General features: G+C 34.4%; 2 protein-coding genes across 3 annotated transcripts; one reads left to right on the top strand and one right to left on the bottom strand.

Moving 5' to 3' along the window:
- Nucleotides 1-980: 980 nt before the first annotated feature.
- LOC136071452 (uncharacterized) lies at nucleotides 981-6,113 on the top strand. Its single transcript, XM_065782770.1, has 3 exons — nucleotides 981-1,232; nucleotides 4,586-4,854; nucleotides 5,979-6,113. Exons 1-3 carry the CDS (start codon nucleotides 981-983, stop codon nucleotides 6,106-6,108), a joined length of 651 nt encoding a protein of 216 aa, XP_065638842.1. The 3' UTR covers nucleotides 6,109-6,113.
- A 745-nt stretch (nucleotides 6,114-6,858) lies between these two features.
- LOC112008352 (protein WEAK CHLOROPLAST MOVEMENT UNDER BLUE LIGHT 1) lies at nucleotides 6,859-14,645 on the bottom strand. Of its 2 annotated transcripts, XM_065782755.1 has the most exons (6): nucleotides 14,407-14,645; nucleotides 14,225-14,282; nucleotides 11,443-11,995; nucleotides 11,202-11,318; nucleotides 10,174-10,206; nucleotides 6,859-9,051 (listed from the first exon to the last, which is right to left on the bottom strand). In XM_065782755.1, the coding sequence occupies exons 3-6, from the start codon at nucleotides 11,959-11,961 to the stop codon at nucleotides 7,177-7,179; spliced, it is 2,544 nt and encodes an 847-aa protein (XP_065638827.1). In that variant the 5' UTR covers nucleotides 11,962-11,995; nucleotides 14,225-14,282; nucleotides 14,407-14,645; the 3' UTR covers nucleotides 6,859-7,176. The 2 variants fall into 2 exon arrangements, with proteins under 2 accessions (XP_065638827.1, XP_065638828.1); XM_065782756.1 differs by lacking the exon at nucleotides 10,174-10,206 and having other exon boundaries at nucleotides 14,407-14,643.
- Between the last annotated feature and the right edge of the window lie 4,647 nt (nucleotides 14,646-19,292).

Genomic DNA, 19,292 nt, shown 5'->3' with positions numbered 1-19,292 from the left:
GCTTTTAAAGTGATTGAGGTTGAGCTAGGATTCATGTACGATGTGTTTTATACAAAGGCTTTCTTAGTTTATTCTCTAAAGCCTGGTTGTTTTCTACGTCTTACTAGTTTCTGTTCTACCTTGGTTGTACTTTTGGTTTTTTCGACTGTAGGTGACAACAAGCACCTTTACACACTAGGCGACAGAGTCATCACTTATGTATTGCTGTGTGGAGCCATCTCGCTAGAGATATATTCAGTGTTGATAATGCTTACCTCGGACTGGTCAATGCATTGGCTCAGTAAGCATGAGAATGCAATGGTGGATCTCTTGTATAGAGCAATTTCAGTGGTTTCATCAATTCCACTTTTGGCTCGGAAAAAGAGGTGGCGAAATAAAATGGGACAATACAATCTAATAAAATATTGCATGCAATGCAAGCCAGCCAGGTGTGGTCTTATCCAGAGGTTCTTATTCTATCATGAAATGTTAGAGAAGAATCGGTACCAAGAGCTTAAGGAGGTTTCTCAGGATTTGAAGAAATTGATATTTCAGCATCTTCTAGAGAAATCAAGGAGTGCCAAAGATCTCAAGCCTTGCACGGAATTATGTACTTGTAGGGGGGACCGGGTTCTTAAAAAGTCGAAATGCTCTGATTGCATCAGAAAAGAAGAAAGTAAAAAACACCATGAGAAGGTTCTAAAATATTCGAAATGCTCTAATTGCATCAGAAAAGAAGAAAGTAATGTATTCCATGAGACAGTGGAGGAAGAATCTGATCATGTTGATAAAGATGCAAAATGTTTGAATGAAATAAACAGAAAATATCGTAATATACTCCAAGAGAGCGTCGAGTAGAATTTGACCAAAGCATTCTTCAGTGGCATATTGCAACAAGCCTATGTTATAATGTTGATCAAAACACACACCAAAACACTAGTTGTCAAAATCATCGTGAGGCCAGCAAGTTGTTATCAGACTATATGTTATATCATCAAGTCATGCGTCCTATCATGCTGCCCAATGGGATTGAACAGATCAGAGTCCAAGATACATTGGCCGAGGCTAAAATATTTTTTGAAGAAAGAAAATCTGTATCTGATGAAATCCAAGCATCGAAAAAGTTACTCGCAGTGAATACTGATATTCCTCCATCTGTTGTGAAAGGAGACAGAAGCAAGTCAGTGCTATTTGATGGATGTCGACTTGCTAAATCTTTGCAATGCCTGGAGATTGATAAGAAGTGGGAATTGGTAAGTGATGTATGGATTGAAATGATGTGTTATGCTGCGACTAAGTGTCGATGGAACCATCATGCTCAGCAGCTCTGTCGAGGCGGAGAGTTTTTCACTCATGTGTGGCTTCTTATGGCACATCTTGGTATAACTGAGCAGTTTCAAATTTCAAAAGGCCATGCAAGGGCTATGCTGGTTATACAGTGAAAAAGCTTAATTTTATGGTAGGCGAAAGTGCTCTTATTTCCAAAATAATGCATTAACAGTATTTTTTTTATAATAAATTGTTTATGTTGAATACGATGTCTCTTTAAGCGTATATTATCCTCTAATTCCATTCCTTGAGAATTTATTAGACTTTCTCACTAAAATGAACCCTGCTCATAATGTTTAGAAATCCACTACTCCAATGTCTCATCTACTCATCAAAATATTTCAAAATGACAACAATTTCCCCCAGATTTCACCAATCAGCATAGAACACCATGAACATGCCTAAAAAACAACTTTAGGGGAAATGGGTACTTGCCCTTAATTTAAAAACTATGTAGTAAAATGCCCCTATTTTTTAAACTCGATATCTTCAAAATCGATTTGAATGCATATTTTTAAGTGGAACTCGACATTAGCAATGTCGAGTTTGATAGGCCAAGAATGGATTGACCCATTGTAATAAATTAATCAACTGATTTAGCCAAGTTAATTATTTAATTCAATTAACATGTAAATCGCGTGGTAGCATGAACAAATCACCAATTACCTAATATGAGTGGAAATTAAATTGATATAATGTTTTGTTTACAAATGGGGAAAACCTACACGGCAAAAACTCCACCGGGTGATTTTAAGGTCACCACTCTCGAGAATCCACTATTCTCAAAACAAACAAATACAAATAAAGTAATCCTAGTACCTTATACCAACCTACAGTTGAACCCTTACCCAATATCCAATTGAACTTGTTCTGTAGTGACAATTTCTCCCTTTTCAATGCACAACTCCTAGTACGTGACTAACCAATAGATGTGCGAATTCCAGTACGTGACTTAATTACCAACTTGAGAAAGTTGTTGCCTGCAAAGTTCTTCATTTCATCACACGATGAAGATCACGAAGCTCCTTGGTCACAAAACCCTAAGGTGTACAAACACAGCAACTTCTTTAAGAGAAAGATGAACTAGGGCAAATTCTGTCTCCGGTCACAATTTGTGTGAACAAAACTTTGCTTCACACTTGTGCAACCTTTTACGGGCCTTAAAATAATCCTTATATTTGTTTAGGGTTCTGAAAAAAGAAAACCCAAATATATACACATAGATTGGATGGAAAACAGCTCTTGAAAAACTGAATTCCATAAACCTCGACAAATAGGGTATCTATCGAGCTAGCTGTCGAGCTTCGGGCTTTAGTAGCTTTTTAAACCTCGATAGATGCTAGTTGTCGAGTTTTAAAATCCAGAACTTCTTCACTTGTTTCTCGGATAGATTTGCATGGCTTTAATACTTGAACTTGAAACCTTGTTTCATGAAGCATTAAACTCATCCTAGATCTACCAAATTACAAGTAAAGTGCATTTTGTCAAAGGATTAGCCAATTTTAAATTGACATATGTTACTAACATCAAATCACATATATCCTAACAGAGTTTCACTTAAATTTTCAAAAAATATAAGTGGCAAAATATGCATAGAACTCAACATTGCTAATTGTTGAGTTTTATCTGTATCTTGATTTTGTTAAAATTGAGTTGAAAAAATAGGAACATTTTGCTACATAATTTCAAAACATGAGCATTTTGCTGCATAGTTTATAAATTGAGGACAAATGCCCATTTCCCCAACAGCTTTAATCGTACATAAGTTCAAACCACACGCATAAAGAACAACTTGTACCAAAATGAAATAAGTATTTACAAATGTAATCGTTTATTCTTCCCCCCCCCCCCCCCCCAAAAAAAAAAAAAGAAAAACCAAAAATGATAAGTAAGAACTAAGAACAACCTCAACCAAACATAAATGAAAAAGAAAAATAAAGTACCAAATATAAATACTAATATAGTATTACAAAATATGAAATAGAATGGTACACAAATATTTTTGTTTTTGCTGAGTAATGGTACACGAATTTGTGGCGAGACCTGTACCTTTAACCCACTTGCTAGTACTTAGATTGGTGCTTCAAGATTTCTTTAGTCTCGATGTTGCTGTTGCTATCCAAACTGCCGTGTCACCATTGACATCCACAACAAAAAAATATTTTTGTATCACTTCCAAGATACAACTGCACTACACCACTGCAAGGTCTACCAACCATATATACCGCCACCGGTCACTCCCTTCATCTAATCTAATCCTAATCCTACTTGGAACACGATGACAATGCGACTGTGGTTTAGTGTTGCACACTGGCCACTGGTAAAGCTGAGATACTTCATATATGTTTCTGAATGGGTTTTGAATTTGGATATCATGTATCCATTCCTACAGTGAATGTAGCACTTTCAAAAAACCAAAAGCAATCCTGATCAAGAAAAACAGAAATTATCACAAAGAGAATACACATCACATGTATATATTTATGTAAAATTTAATTATTACTTAAAATTCATTGAAAAATACATACATGTCTTGAGCAATATGTCAATACCCCTATGGAATAGGCAAATTATAGAAACTGGTAAATAACGTGGTCCCATGAAAAGTTACTCACTGAATTTTATAATTTGGTGAAATCTCCTTTTCAACCCTGCCAAACCATTTATAATTTGGTAAATAGGCTGATCAGAAGAAAATGTAAATGCAACAATTCTGTTGCTGTTGAGGATCCAAACCAGACTCCAAATTCTTTTATCATGTACAACCCCATTTTCAAAACTCTCATTGAACCTTACTTGCATTGCGTTGAATATTATCACCATCTTATGTCTCTAGGGTAAGACAATAATTTCAATCGTTTGATTTCCAAATACATTTCATGAAATGAATCTCGAGGTCATAACAATCAAAACGACCATTCATATGCATTAATTGGACCACCAGATTTAAAAGATATCAAAGAAACAACTTTTAATAGTAAAGTGCACTTGCATGAATCAGATCTTGACCATACGTGATTATAATCACTTAATTTTAATTCGTTTAGTATTAGTCCAAATTGAATTTAGTGATGTGTCATACACTATTGGTTGAGGATAGGGTTTATTCTAAGGTTTCATGCACTCAATTTAATCCAAATTAANTCCAACAATCCACAGAACGTAAAAGTTTTTTCTATCAATATTGTATTTCAGCTGAGAAAAATAATTTATGTAATTTAAACGCAAATGTGTTGTAGTCTTGTATGTAGGAATTATCACTGCTTATCATGCTTAGTGTCCATTGTTTATTCCTCCCATTATAACGTTAGGCTTGCTGGTAGTGTTCAAAACTCTTATTTACCACTGCAATGTTGATAGTGCTGGCAATTTGATTTTAGACATCTTAAACGATAGTTGGAGTCCAGCTCTAATAATCACTAAGGTGCTACTTGGAATCAGATCAAAATTTGTGTTTGTATGTTGGGAAGGGGATTTGAGGGTGTTGGATCATGCTGGGATGCATCCTTTACACATGTCACCAACAGCAGTAGCCAATGCCAATTTGTGCTTACAATATTAAACGAATTAAAATTGGGATTTTCACTTCTCAAATTGTGGCAATGCATGTGGACCTTTATAGCTTAAGTTGGAACTAAGATATCAGCAATGTTAAATATTAGCATTGATACATCATGTTGAATATGCTAGTATGGATGCGGAAGCGGAAGCACAAAATATAAAACACAATAACACACGAGGATTACATGGTTCAGCCTAACGGCCTACATCCACGGAGGAAACCTTAAAGGGCTATATCAATAATATATTATAGTGTAGTATAAATCCTGTGTTATAATGAACTATAACATGGGTATATATAGTAGACTAAACCCTAAACTAATAGACTTCTAGTACAAGTAGGAGACTTGGCTTGCACACAAAGTAGAATTAAGCTTGAGCCTATGCTAATGAGCTAATATATCTCTAACATCCCCCTCTTAAACTCAAGATGGAAGTTTAATGAAATTTTGAGATTTGATAAAATTAAGAAGATCCATTAAATGAAATTTGGCTTTGTGACGGTAAGGCAATAGTCTTGCAGTGTTGATGCGACTTCTGACGATGGTTTGACTATATTGGAGAGTTTTGACGGCAGCAGTAGGAAGCCAAAGAAGATGAACGTAGAGAAAAAAACACCGAGGAAGACAAAGATTGCTCTTAAATATACTGTAAGGACAGAAAACCATGATCACAAGAAGGTGGCTCTGATACCATATTAAATATTAGCATTGATACACCATGTTGAATATGCTAGTATGGATGCGGAAGCGAAAACATAAAATATAAAACACAATAACACACGAGGATTACATGGTTCAGCCTAACGGCCTATATCCACGGAGGAAACCCTAAAGGGATACATCAATAATATATTATAGTGTAGTACAAATCCTGTGTTATAATAGACCATAACATGGGTATATATAGTAGACTAAATCCTAAACTAATAAATTTTTAGTACAAGTAGGAGACTTGGCTTGCACACAAAGTAGAATTAGGCTTGGGCCTATGCTAATGAGCTAATATATCTCTAATACAAAGTATAATTAGGCTTGAACCTATGCTAATGAGCTAATATATCTCTAACAAGTAAAAATAACACTTGAACTGGATGTGTCTCTCTCTAGTATTGAATGTATGAATATTCTGTTCGCAGCACATAACCCGCTTATCCCTGGCATTGCCCAATTGTACTCGACAGATAGAGAAAAACATGATGAACTAGCTGCAGAGTGGACAAGGCGATTTGCCAAGTGACTTGGGTGAATCTGACACAAGTGCCATTCGAATTGCAGATGTTCCATCATTTTGATTCATGGATAGGTCATAAAATCCAGGTGAACACAAAGGAAAAGTTGTTTGTAAAATTTTCACAGTATCTTGCTAACCTTATGACCAATGAGAAATCTCAGACTGTTTGGTTAATTGGTGGTTATTATTGTTGTTCACTGGGGAAAAGCAGCTGTAACTATAGAAGACTGTGTCTGGTGGAATGTCCCAATTAATTAGTTGTCGGAGTTGTGGACTAGCAAGCTGAATGATATTGATGCGTCAAAAGTATCATATGATGTGTACTACATGATACATTATAGTGCAAAAGAAAACATTTTTGTGAAGTTACATATTCAAGAATTATATTTGTGCTTCTGTTTTTGCTCCAATAAGCCAAAAGACTATCCCGCAAATGAAGACATAAACTAGTGTTTTTCTGAAGTGCCTATACTATTATCAAAATTGTGGGCAAAGCTGTACTTTTTGAGTTGTTTGAACTGTCTTGGACTTACCTTGACAACAAAATATGTAAAAAAAAAAGATAATGGAGCTATTAAACCTCTAATGACTAACATTTGAAAATTGAAAAATGCCAATAGTTTCTAGTCCGAATTTCACCAGACATCTAACAACAGGAAAACTTCAAATTTAATACAACCGAGATATCTTTTCAACCCACATATAAATGCCATTTGAGTGACAAACTCAAATTTTCAATTCTCAAGGGAGGAAATGTAGCTCAAAAACTCAAATTCTTTGATTAGCTCAATCTCAATTCTCACAAACTTTTACAAGAGTTGATAATGGATGTTACAAGCCTATAAATTACAGAACCACCTTATTATGTGTCTTCCCCCAACCAAGCACCAACAACAAACTTATTACATCCTCCAAATCCACCATCCACACAATCCTTTCGTTGAGCAAAATATAATCCAATCGACTTTTACACATAATAATACCAACATGTACATTCGAGTAATGTTGAACCACCCAAAATAAAGAGGTAAAGCTATAACAGCAAATACAATATATACCGGTTTCAGTGACAATTTACGTTGACTTTATTGAATTTGACCTTTTTCTAGCCAAAAACATAAGAACCCGTGGGAAGAAGGCTTTCTTCTTTTTCTTCCCAAGCCTTGAATCTGTGGATGACTCAGTATCAATGTCAATCCCTTGCATCGGTGGGTTAGACACATAATGAGTAGGAATGGCAGCATCAGGTGCCCGGTCATAGTTCATTGTTTCATTTCTCCCCTCGAAACTTAGCCTCGGGCTTTTAGTGGGATTTACTACTAGTGGACCCGATGCATTTGCCTTCCGTCGTTGTTGTTCATGTTCAGCCCTCCATTTTCTTAACTCATGTTCTACACCCAACTTCCCTTCCTTGGCCTTCTCAGCCTTCTCCAATGCAAATTTTAGCTCTTCCTTTCTATCAGCCATCTCCTTATTCACTTCTTCCAACTTTGCTAAGCTTCTTAACTCAGACTCCTTGGCTACCTCAATTTGGGAAATTGCAGTTGCCACCCTAATGTTGGCCTGCTCCTCTGCCTCATGGGCGAGTTTACTGAGCTCATAGTACTCCTCTAGAGAAAGTGTTACTCCGGTAGGTGAATCCACATCGTCAACGCTTCTAGTTGATTCGCTCTCTTGCAATGCTTTTATTGCTGCTAGCGCCAACTTCTCTGAAGCCCTGGCAGCTTCTATCTCCTTTTGAGCTGCAAGTAATCTACTCTCCATGGTACTTGCTCCAGCCTTTGCTTGCTCAGCTTCTTCCTTTGCCTTGCGCAGCTCTTCACGAGCCACTTGAGCAAGTGTCTTTGCCTGATCAGCCTCTTGTGCTGCTTGCTGTAATCGCTTGGGCAGCTCCACCATCTTTTCTCTAGCTTCTCTCTCTTTCATCTGAACTAGAGCTATTTCTGACCTTATCCTGTCTATCTCAGCTTCAAGAGATGCAACTGCTACTGATGCCATTCCTTCTCTTTGCCTTAAGGTGGCAAGAGCCGATTTCTCTGTTTCAAGCTCCGACTTTAAGGATGTGGCTGCCACCTTCAAGTAATTTACTTCAGCAACTGCCTTCTCTATGTTAAGCTTCACTTCTTCAAGTTCTTTCTTTGCAGAAGCAACTGCTGCTTGTATATCACCATGAGTTTTCTTTGCTGGATCCTCTAGCTCACCATTTGAGAGTCCTTCACCAGTTTCCTCCTTCAATTTTGATTCCATATAAGCTGCCAATTCAGCTTTCAAATCAAGTAGCAAGGCCGAGGCAGTGTCAAGTTTTGATTTGAGATCCTTTGCTGATAGAATTTGCTGGTTAAGTCTCTGAAGCTCCTCTTCTGCCTGCTTCAATTCCTTCTCCCAATAAAGAGAATCTTGTTCTCTGGCCATTGCGGCTCCTATTCTTTGTTCTTCTGCTTCTAGATGGGCAGCATGTGCAGACTCTAATGATTCCTTTGTGGCAATCAGCTCAATAGTCAGTCCTTCCACTGTCCTCTCAACTTCCTTTGATGCTGCAATAGCCTCTTCAGCTTTCTTCGCAGCCACATCTTTCTCAGTCACCAAAGAAGCATATTCCTTACACAGTGCTTCTAATTCCTCTTTAACATATTTTAGTTCCGAAACTGCAGCTGTATACCTGCCTTTAGCCACCTCAAGCTGTGCCTTGGCTGCAACACTAGCCTCATCAGCAATTCCTTGCTCCATCTCTTCCACCCTGAGCTTTGCAAGTTCTGAATCTTGTTTTGCCTGATGCTCTTCTGTTTGTGCCCTTTCGAGGTTCAGCTTTAGTTCTTCTATGAGTCTCTTAGTGCTGTCCAGCTCCTTTAGCACTTGTATTTTTTCCCCTTCAGCTATCTCTGACTGTCTCCTATACTCAGGAATCTCCTCCTGTACTCTCTCAAGTTCTTCTTCTACAAGCTTGCGTCTCTGCACAGCCAGAGAAGAATAATAGTTATTTTCAGTAGGACCATGTCACAATCTTAAAATGTGAGTCACAATCCACAATTGAATACAATGTTCAGAAGCAAGTCAGGGAACAAATAAAATTATTAACATGTTATGCATCCCAGAAAAGGTTCAAACAGTCACCAAAGAAAGCAAAAGCTTGCAGCAAGCAATAATCAGAAATTGAAACCATTACCCTAGAATTGAAAATCTATCCTCTTCTTTCCATTGGTTATTTCTAATTATACTGAAACACCTGACATAACATAGAGAAAGTAAACCTGCAAAAATAATCATTCAGTAAAGTGAAAAAAACAACGTGCAATTTGTTCTCTTGTTAGATCAATTAGCCATTATTTCAGAAATATACATTTTGTCTCATACATGTACCACTATAATCATCATCACAACAACACTAACCCTATGACTACATATAATTTTTAGCCATCCATCTGCCAAACTAATTGCACAAGTACTGCTACCATGGCTAAAGACATTACCACAAACCAGTAACACCACAACCAAATACACCACCTTAGTTGTTAGGTCAAAATCATACAACTCCATGTCCCAAAACAATTGTGCTTTGCCCCCCTATCTGTCTCTCTACATTGTAGAAGCTGTATAACAATGCTACTCTCCCACATAGCAGCCCTTGGCACAAGATTGACTCGAGAACAGACTTATCAAAACAAAGAGAAAAAGATTGACTCAAGAACAAACTTAATCAGAAGATCCTAAAGCTAAAGGCACCTAACAAGTCACTAAATTGAAAAGCATGGAGTAGTCAGTTGATCCCTCCCATTTGTCATAATCCTATTAATGTGAAATATTAACTTTCTTTAAATTTAGCTATTTTTATCGGTTTGTCAATAATGTATTTTTTTCTATAATTAAAAAGTTAGGGGAGGGGAGGTTTGAACCTTGGACATCTCCTCTAGAAACGCTAAAAAGTGCTAGTTGAGCTACCAGGCTCTTGGCAATTTTTCAATAATGTCTAAATATCATACATGCAGCAGCAGCAACAAAAAAGCTTTAGTTCCAAAACTTTGGGGTTAACTATAGATTAATTAAGGTCAACCAAATGTATTCTTAAAATCATACCTGTCTGGCAAGAAAATCAATAACTGGGATTTTCTGTGATGGCAATTACAACAGGGAATTGGATTAGAAAAATCTGTTACAATCACTTTTGTCTTCAGGCCAAAGCATAAATTTGAAATAAAGTCTATATAGATGTAAAGTATCTATGTGTTCCTTTATGTTTATCATCACAAACTAAAGTTCTTCTGATTATAAGATTGCACTACTTACCTATAAAAAAAAAAAAATGTATAGCGTCCTCATAAATTTTTTAATCAGGTCTCTCCAGCTATATTGATTTCCCCATTACTACTACCATCTTCTCTCCATAGCCATGCCACCACTACCACCAACCATTACCATTACCAGGGTTATTGCCTCTAGCCAAAACAATGGTTATTGCCTCTAGCCAAAACCACAACAGTAAATCACATATTTTCCAACTTTTTTGAAACATATCATATACAGCATAGTAATCTCCAAAACGCTTTATAATCTCCCCCAAAAACCATAACAAAAAATAAATCTCCAAAACACTTTAGGCATTATCTTTGCAACTAAAACAAAACAAGACAAAAGGGATGCAAGTTACACTGTGTAACTCTAACTAATATTACACCACCTAATAATTTGTTATTGAATTTATATTTTGAAAATTTCACTATTAGATTATATGTTCTATATGTTTTTAACATGCATGCCAATTTTTATGCTAAACAGATGTTATATACCATTTGATCTATAAATTCATCTTTTATGCATTATTTTAAATTACAAAAAATTGAATTTAAACAATTGATTGATAACATGACTAATGATCTTTGATCATTTTGAAATTTTGCAAGCATGGAGAACACACAAAAATAATGCAATCCAACAGTAGATTTGTCAAACTTTGCATTCAATTAAAAAATATTGAGTGGTACATAATTTAAAGTTACACTAGGTTTAACTTGAACCCAACCCATACATACATACATATATATATATATATAATATAAAGTCGAGAACATTAATTGATAATTATCACAATAACACAGTATATCTACCTCCACAGTTTGGATTCTATGGGCCTTCCAATCAACAATTCCTCCAAATTTGGAAACAGCTTCTTTGACAGATTCAAAAGGTGCTGTAGTATCAATAAGTCCTCTGTTTACATCAACCTGCTCAGCATGTTTAGAAGGATCAATTGTTACTGGTTTTTTAACGGCAATATTGGCAAACCATGCATGATGCAGAGAAAGCTTTCAGATAGCACTACATGATCCACAAAATTTTCCACCTTACCTCAGGGTATGAATTCTCTTCAGACAGCACTATGTGGTCCTCATTTTGGGATTCATTTACCGCCAGGGATGAATGCTCATCAGATGACACTACAAGGTCTTCATTTTTTGATGCTTTTACCTCAGGAGAGGAAGCAGGTGGTGTAACTTCATCCACATGAACATGAGCACTGTCAATAGAGGAACCATCTTGAGTTTTCTGTTCATCATTGGAATTTATTATCTCTCCAGTTTTAGAATTTTCCAGTGTTATATCTGGTTGGTCTGTCTCTATTTTATCAACCTCATCTGTTGAGGTTGAAGCTGAAGTGTATGTTGGGAGAAGCTGATCTTGTCCCAGAGATGGACCATCAGATGCATCCCGTACAGTTTCTGAAGACTGATCGTTGGGTTCCACTTTTCCATTAGTAGTAACTGGGTTTGTCATGGGAGAGGGCAAGGAAGTTTCAGGAGGAGGCATCTCATGAGCAATTTTCACATCCTGAGAAGGCTTCTCTTCAGTAATTTTAGTATCCTCCATACTAAGAAAGTTTTAAGAAGTGCCACAAGGGTATCTAAAATTCAATTAAACAGAAGCTAAATTAGCAAAAATGAGCATAAAAAAAAATGACAAGAAATTTATTGCCTGGTTTGTGCAATTCTTGAAAATATTGAAAATTTATAACCATTGCTCGGCTAGAATAATTACAAGCTGGAACTCCTTAAGAAGCAAGTTGCCGAATTCAAATATAAGATAGATTGGATCAATCATAAATTCACCTTGTTTTCTGCACATACTATTCATCATCATTTACCATTGAATCTCATTTTTTCCATTTAACTCCATTGTTAGGCTGATCAAGGTGGGGAAACTGGGAATAGGATATACGTTTCAGCCAAAGGCACAGATAGTTGACATGTTTTGAGCAAGGAAGTTAAGCCTTGCAGGAAGAACATGGACAATTAAAAGTGTGTGGTGAAGAGAGGTAAAAAAGAAACAGAAGCAGGGTTAAGGATCAGGAAACATTTACTTGTGGCCCTGCTAGAAATGATTCCAGAAAGGATTCCAACTTGTAACCACAGCATAAAGATTCTAAGAAGAGTTGAGCGAGATAATTAGCAAACAAATGCGGAAAGAGGGTCATGGTGCAATTGATAAAAATGATTTTGAGATTTTTGATGGCCATATCTACATCAAAACATATTAAATAGGATTTGAAACCATAATTACTAGATAGGATTGATGACATCTTCAGTCTCACCACATAAAAGATAAAAGAAATTCATAGCATTTGACAGTATGCAATCAAGAAATTATTGTAATTAACCTTTATGACTATCTTAGGTAAACAACCTTCTAGTTTCGTACTCCTTGAAGATTCAACAAACCAAGACGGACAACAGATCTTTACTACACTGTTCTTTAATACATGGCCTAGGTTTAATTACAGTGCGTGCCACTGCCACCTAGCAGCATCCTGGATTTGTTATTGACAAAGAAAAATTAGATTTTCTCTCATAGTCCCTTTAACATTATTCCAAAACTTCCAAGCAGAAGAGGATGTCCAAGTAACCGATTCATCAACTTAGAGTACCCTTCAACTAAATCTTCTTTAATTTCATCACAAAGGGTCCATCTAACAAAGCATTCATTCAGCTACCATGAGGATGTGTTCATTCATGATCATCAAATTCAGCTGCTTACTTGTCATTTTCACCAATTGAATGAATATTTTATAAAAAGGGGAAGAGAATATTGAGTCACTAACAAACACAACACTGAACAGGATGCTTAACCGGAGAAACTAGCACGCCAATCCAACCAGAGGAAAGTAATGTTTTAATCACACACAACTTTTGAAATGCATTATCCAATTACAGGACTCATATATCCAGGTACTCTTATCACATCCCATTTCAATTCAACTAGCACCCAAAAAGGCCGAAAAAGATATCTGTTGTACACCAAAAGCCGTTAGATTTTCATTTTTGCAACAATAAATTAGCTGCTATAACCATTTTATAGTAATATGAAGCCGAAGGGTCCTTTATAAAGTTTTGAAACTGCACCAACTTTCTAAATTCTCCATGCTATCTAAATTGCAAGGTCTACCAACCACGCCAGCATAAAATTAACCCAACACAAACTATTGCAAGGCCTGTGTACATTTTATAGACAACACCTCGCTTTCAAAAACCATACCAATTAACTATACCTCACAAAGAAACCATGTTCACCTGAGCTTCAAACTTAACCCTTTAATTTCCACCCCAAATAAGAGTTTAAAGGGCAAGCACAAGATAAGAACTTTTTACACTGATTAACCTCAAGCATAAACAATATTAACAAGCAAAGATAAAATAAAATTCTTATTTGTAACAAACTGGTTTAATATTTTTCTCTTCCAATTATATACATATAAAGAGTAACATTTCAACTCTAAGATTCTCCGTAAACATTCATAGAAGACCAAAAAATCTCAAAATCTCTTATAGTAGCTGCAAAAGCTCAATCCATCCAAGCTGTTCTGTCATTAAGCTTCAAAATTTTCAAGAACTTTAGGAAATCAAAAAACCAAGAAAACAAATAACAATTATGACTGACTACCAATCAAAGCTTCACAACAATTCTCCAACTACACGAATTACAAAACTTCCAGGATTTCAAATTCCCAGAATTCCCTTTCCACAACTCTTGAACAACCAAAGTGCAAAATCTAATATTTACAGAGCTAATTTGAAACAATAATTACATGTAAAAAATGGAAAAAAAAAAAACAGAGAAAGAAGAAAGAGAAACGTACCGTGATAGAGTAGAAGCGAAATAATGAAAAGTCAAATGGAATTGGATATTAAATATGGCTGAAATTAACAAAAATAAAAACAATAATTAGTAGAAAATAATAATAATAATAATTATGAGAATATGGTTAAGGTGGAAAAATTGAGTGCTAAAATTAGAAAGAGAAAATTACGTGGAGCCTACCTCTTCACACACAGAGTACTAGATCCATTCTGTACGCTCAATCTTTCTCTCATTCAAAATGAAAACATTTTTTTTTTTTTTTGTGTGCTTTTGTTTTGTTTTTGTTTTTGATTTGAGAAACGAAAAGAATCAATTATTATAGTTATAATTATGTTGTTGTCGCTTTTTTGTTTTCGCGAAGAAAAAACAGTCTTGTGGTTTTTAATGAAAGTGTTCGTTCTTTGAAAAGGAATCTTACGACACAAAGTTTGTTTTTTGACTATAATATGAATACCGGAGCGTCGACTACAGCTCAGCTCAGCTCAATTCAGTTGATTTTTTTTTTTTAATAATTATTTTATTATAGTTTAGCTTTATAAATTAAAAAATAAATAAAAGAAAAAAAATGTTGGTATGATAATCAACTATAAGAGGTTTAATAAACAAGTAGAATTTCTAACAAAGAAAAAATAAATGTGTTCGTTTTTCAAACCGAATGATCAATTTTTTTGGTAAGTTTGACTGTAAGCTATGAATTTGGCATTCATAAAAAAGAAGTTATAATTATAGTAAAATTGAACCGAACTTAAATTAGTTAGTGGATAAATATCAAAGGTAAATCGCAAATTACACTATTAAAGTTTAGAGTGTTTGAATTTAGCACCTTAAAATTTCAGAATTTAAATTTTACCCACTAAATTTTAGTGGTATTTAGATTTTACTCTTTAAAATTTTGGAAAGTGTTTAGATTTTACATTCTAAAACTTTCAGAAATTTAGGGTGTAAATAAGGGTTTAAATTCTAATTCTGAAACGTCATAATGTAAAATTCAAGTACCCCAAATTTTAGAGAAAAAATTCCAAATTCTGAAATTTCAGGATATAATAATAAAATCCAAACAATCTCAAATTTTAGAAGTATAATTTGTAATTTACTTTATTATTTTTTATTAAAATTACAACATAGAAAATTGTGGAAGAAATAAAAGTGGCCTAATAATAAGTTTATTTTTTGATAAACATAATAAGTTTAATCATTTGGTGTAGATAATTTATACAATTATTTAGTAAGATTTATGGTCAAATTATTTGATTATAAAAAAAATGACATCACTATCTTTTTCCTTAATTTTCAAATAAAGATGTCCTATTATTTTTCCTTCATAAACCTATAGGAGTTTCCATAAATTCTATAATAATTTTCTAAAGAATACAAACAAAACCAATTTCCAAAATTTCATAAAATAATGAAAGGTCCCCTCTAAATTTTTGTAAGATATTACACTTTAAAGTAAAGGAATAAAATATAAATGAAGTCACCGCCCATCATGAATGGCTCCTTCACGCGCTCAATAGAGGATGTAAAATTAATTTTCACCAAAATACTATTATAGCCTTGTTATATTGTTTAAATCACGCATGATTTTGATGAATCACGGTCAACCGGTACTGGACAATGTTGTCCAATGTAAAATTTCGAAGCAGAGATTTGAGATTTCAAGAAGTTCAAACAGTCTCAACGGTAAAGGAAATGTGAGGCATTACTAAATGACGAAAATACCACTTTCAATGTTGGAGAGTGAGGTCCAGATCTTATCTCACGACACCGACCTATTGGCCAAATTGGGACCGTTGGATTAATTGTTTTGCAATGGTTGAATCTTCTGTTTCAAAAGTAGCTGAGAGTCTGTGACTTTTTCACGGGTTGTAATGAAATTAAAAGGATCCCAAGGTGTTTGAGAAACAAGAAGAAGTTTTGGAAAAGGAGAAAAAAAAAATCTATTTGTAGAAGGTAAAAAAGCTTGGGATTTGGGGAATGGCAACCTTATGCCAAGTGCTGCATTAAGAGGATTCATTTTAGTACCAAAAAACAAACTAAACCAAAGGTGTCAAACTTACATATAGTAAATTGCTATTTCTGAAACATTACTGTTACTAAATGGTAAGCATAAAAAAATGTTGTTTAATTGTTCTCATGTACATATGCATTATAACACTGTAGCTCACTCGCCTATAAAGAGAGCAATTTGCAACTTTCAATTCCAAATCTGAATAGAAGACGTACTACCAAACGTTACCTCTGTTTTACAGGTTAATCTTGACAACCTCCCTTAAATGAAATGTATTGTCTTTCTTCTAAAAAAAAAAAAAAAATTTGTTAAACATTTAAAATTAAAAAAAAAAAAAAAAACGTTATTTAATTGAAAGATAGAGAGAGCGACTTGAGTGGTAAAATAAAAAAGAGTATATTGCAAATTACATTTCTAAAATTTAGAGGTGATTGGATTTTACACCTTGAAGTTTTAGAATTTGGATTTTACCTCTTGAAGTTTGGTGGTGTTTGAATTTTATACATTAACGTTTCAGAATTTGAATTTTACCCCATATATTTTAGGAGTGTTTGGATTTTACTCCCTAAAATTTTGGGGTATTTGAATCCATAGACCCCAAACTTTAGGGGGATAAAATTCAAATTTTGAAACTTCAGGATGTAAAATCCAATTACCCCCAAACTTTAGGGGTGTAATTTACAATTTACCCCATAAAAAATAAAGAATCAATATTTAAATAAAGTGGTAAAAGAATAGAATATTAGATGTTGAGTGTATTATAAAGTAAGGTGTTAAAATAGATTAGCCTCATCACATGTACTCCGCATGTGAAATGAGACTCTTTTTTTATTTTGAGTTTAATATAATTTTTCAATTTGAATTTATCTATTGTTAATGAGGTTACACAAGAAAGGATTTTTATAAATCTAAAATTTAGAATTTGAAATGGAGTAAATTGTTAGGTTTAGTGTGTGCTAGTTTTTATGAAAAAATGTATCAAACGTACGTGAGATATGTTTAGATAGAGAGTGTACTTATTTTTAGGAAAAAAGTTTTTTCTGTTTTTGAATTTTGTTGAATTACAGAATAAAGATTATCTAATTAGATTATGCGTATTTTTGACATTTTTTGAAGTTATAATTAACTTTCTAAATTCTCTTAATATATATAAAGATAAAATAGTTTTTTGAGTTGCTACAAACTAAATTTTTTAGAACATTTGATGCGAATGCTCTAAGTAGGACTCTTTTTGCCAAGGGACACATTCCAATACTTCAATACTTTAAATCTGATGTGATATGTACACGTATCCAAAACGTGACATGTATTATAATTGTGTCAAATGGAGTTAAAATTTGCCTTTTGCTAAAAGCCTTGTAGGTCAAGGTTTGAGATTCAAATCTCTCACTCATATCTATATATATAACTAAAGCCAAAATTGATAGAAAATTTAATTAGATCTCAAATTAGATTTTAATTATAGGCTAATTTTGTGCCATGTGTCCACTAAATTTTTTTAATCTTTGTGTCAAATGAGTTAATGAGTACAAAATACTAAGAGTTCAATATTAATGAATATAAAACAAAAAATAAAAAACCAATTATATATCTACTCAACCAAAGTCACCACACTTTCTATCTTATTCAAAATTAGAATAAAAAATAATAATAAGTAGTATTAAACTTCGGCATAAATTTTAAGATGCATCTAATTATGTTTATTTTTTCTAATAATTCAGTCAATTATGTATCTTTTTATGATTAAAAATGAAAGCTTGAAATTCTGTAAAAACACAAGAATTGTTTAAAACCCCAAATTAAAAAATACAGCTAGATTGCTTTTACTCTAATTTATCTAAGTGCGGAACAAGAGTAAGTGAAGCGCAATAAACCGATAAAACTACTCTAGTGCATAAGCATAAACAACAAGCAATAAAAGTAAAGCATAAGAGTAAGGGAAGAGAGAATGCAAACACAAACTAACACGCTGATGTGTTACTGAAGAGGAAACCGAAGAACTTGGCGAAAAACCTTTTCGCTGCTCTCCAAGCGGTAAATCGATCCATTAGACAATAAATTGGGATACACGAATAGTAAGAGACCCTCCAAACCTAATCTACTCAATACACCTAAGCCCTCCAAGCTCCTACTCCAACAAGACTTATCGAAATCGTGTCTTGTCTAGCTTTTCGGATCCTACAATACGCTTGATTGCATCCACCAAGCCTCACTGGCTTCTTTTGGCAAATCTCTAAAACCTCTCAAGCTCTAAAACACTCTCTACACTCTGAAAATGTGTGAGTTATGCTTGGGTACAAATTTTCTCTCAAGGTATGACAATGGAAAAGGAAAGGAGAAGATGCTAGAATAATTTCTCACTAAGGATGTGTATCTCTCTCTCTAAAAGATGGGTCTACGTTTTGTAGAAAACTTATCTAGGATTTTTCTCTCTGAGTGACCTCCTTTACATTTGTGGGTAATTATGGCATATATAGTATAAGTGAAGGATAAGAAAGTCACACTTAAAAATCCTCCAGGTAGAGAGTCTCGCGGGTATCTTGTGGGAAGGCTTTACTCGCGAAATTGACAATCTGGCATGACTTTTCAGTTTCCAGTCATGTGCTTCTCACATGCCTTTTTCACTGGAACCCTTCTTGCAAGCTAGTCATGAAATGCACTGATCTTCATTTAAGCTTAAGTCTTCACCAACTTATAACACTTTTTGTCATGGAATAAAGCCAACATAAAACATAGTTGTAAATCACAACTTTACAATCTCTCTGTTTGGCTATTCCGTGACAAAACACCTTAAAACAGACTCTAGACTTAAACGTGAGTTTGGGAACAATAGCAAAACTCACTCACACCTAATTCTAGAAGCTGTGATTAACTTGAAACATGTATATCTGTAACCTGAAACACTTGCACAAAACGCATTAGACCTTCAAGGTAAATCAAGTGATAAAAGGACAAGTATAATGTAACAAGTAAATAGCGATCAAGTAAACATGTTGTAAAACATATGAGCAACTTGATCAAACACAAAATAGTCACATGAAAATGATCATAATGATCA

The sequence above is a fragment of the Quercus suber genome, unplaced genomic scaffold (genome assembly GCF_002906115.3).
Source record: "Quercus suber isolate HL8 unplaced genomic scaffold, Cork oak 2.0 scaffold_313, whole genome shotgun sequence".
Classification (NCBI taxonomy): Eukaryota; Viridiplantae; Streptophyta; class Magnoliopsida; order Fagales; family Fagaceae; genus Quercus; species Quercus suber.
The sequence above is the reverse complement of the archived record's forward strand: the minus strand, read 5'-3'. Positions and strand labels throughout refer to the sequence as shown.

Coding starts and splice junctions, on each gene's coding strand:
- LOC136071452 (XM_065782770.1), top strand. CDS start 981: ATGCGTCCTATCATGCTGCCCAATGGGATTGAACAGATCAGAGTCCAA. Junction 1,233..4,585: donor TTGATAAGAAGTGGGAATTG/GTAAGTGATGTA, acceptor TATCATGCTTAG/TGTCCATTGTTTATTCCTCC. Junction 4,855..5,978: donor GCAGTAGCCAATGCCAATTT/GTGCTTACAATA, acceptor GTCTCTCTCTAG/TATTGAATGTATGAATATTC.
- LOC112008352 (XM_065782755.1), bottom strand. CDS start 11,961: ATGGAGGATACTAAAATTACTGAAGAGAAGCCTTCTCAGGATGTGAAA. Junction 11,319..11,442: donor AAGAGAATTCATACCCTGAG/GTAAGGTGGAAA, acceptor CATGCTGAGCAG/GTTGATGTAAACAGAGGACT. Junction 10,207..11,201: donor ATAGAATCCAAACTGTGGAG/GTAGATATACTG, acceptor TTGCCATCACAG/AAAATCCCAGTTATTGATTT.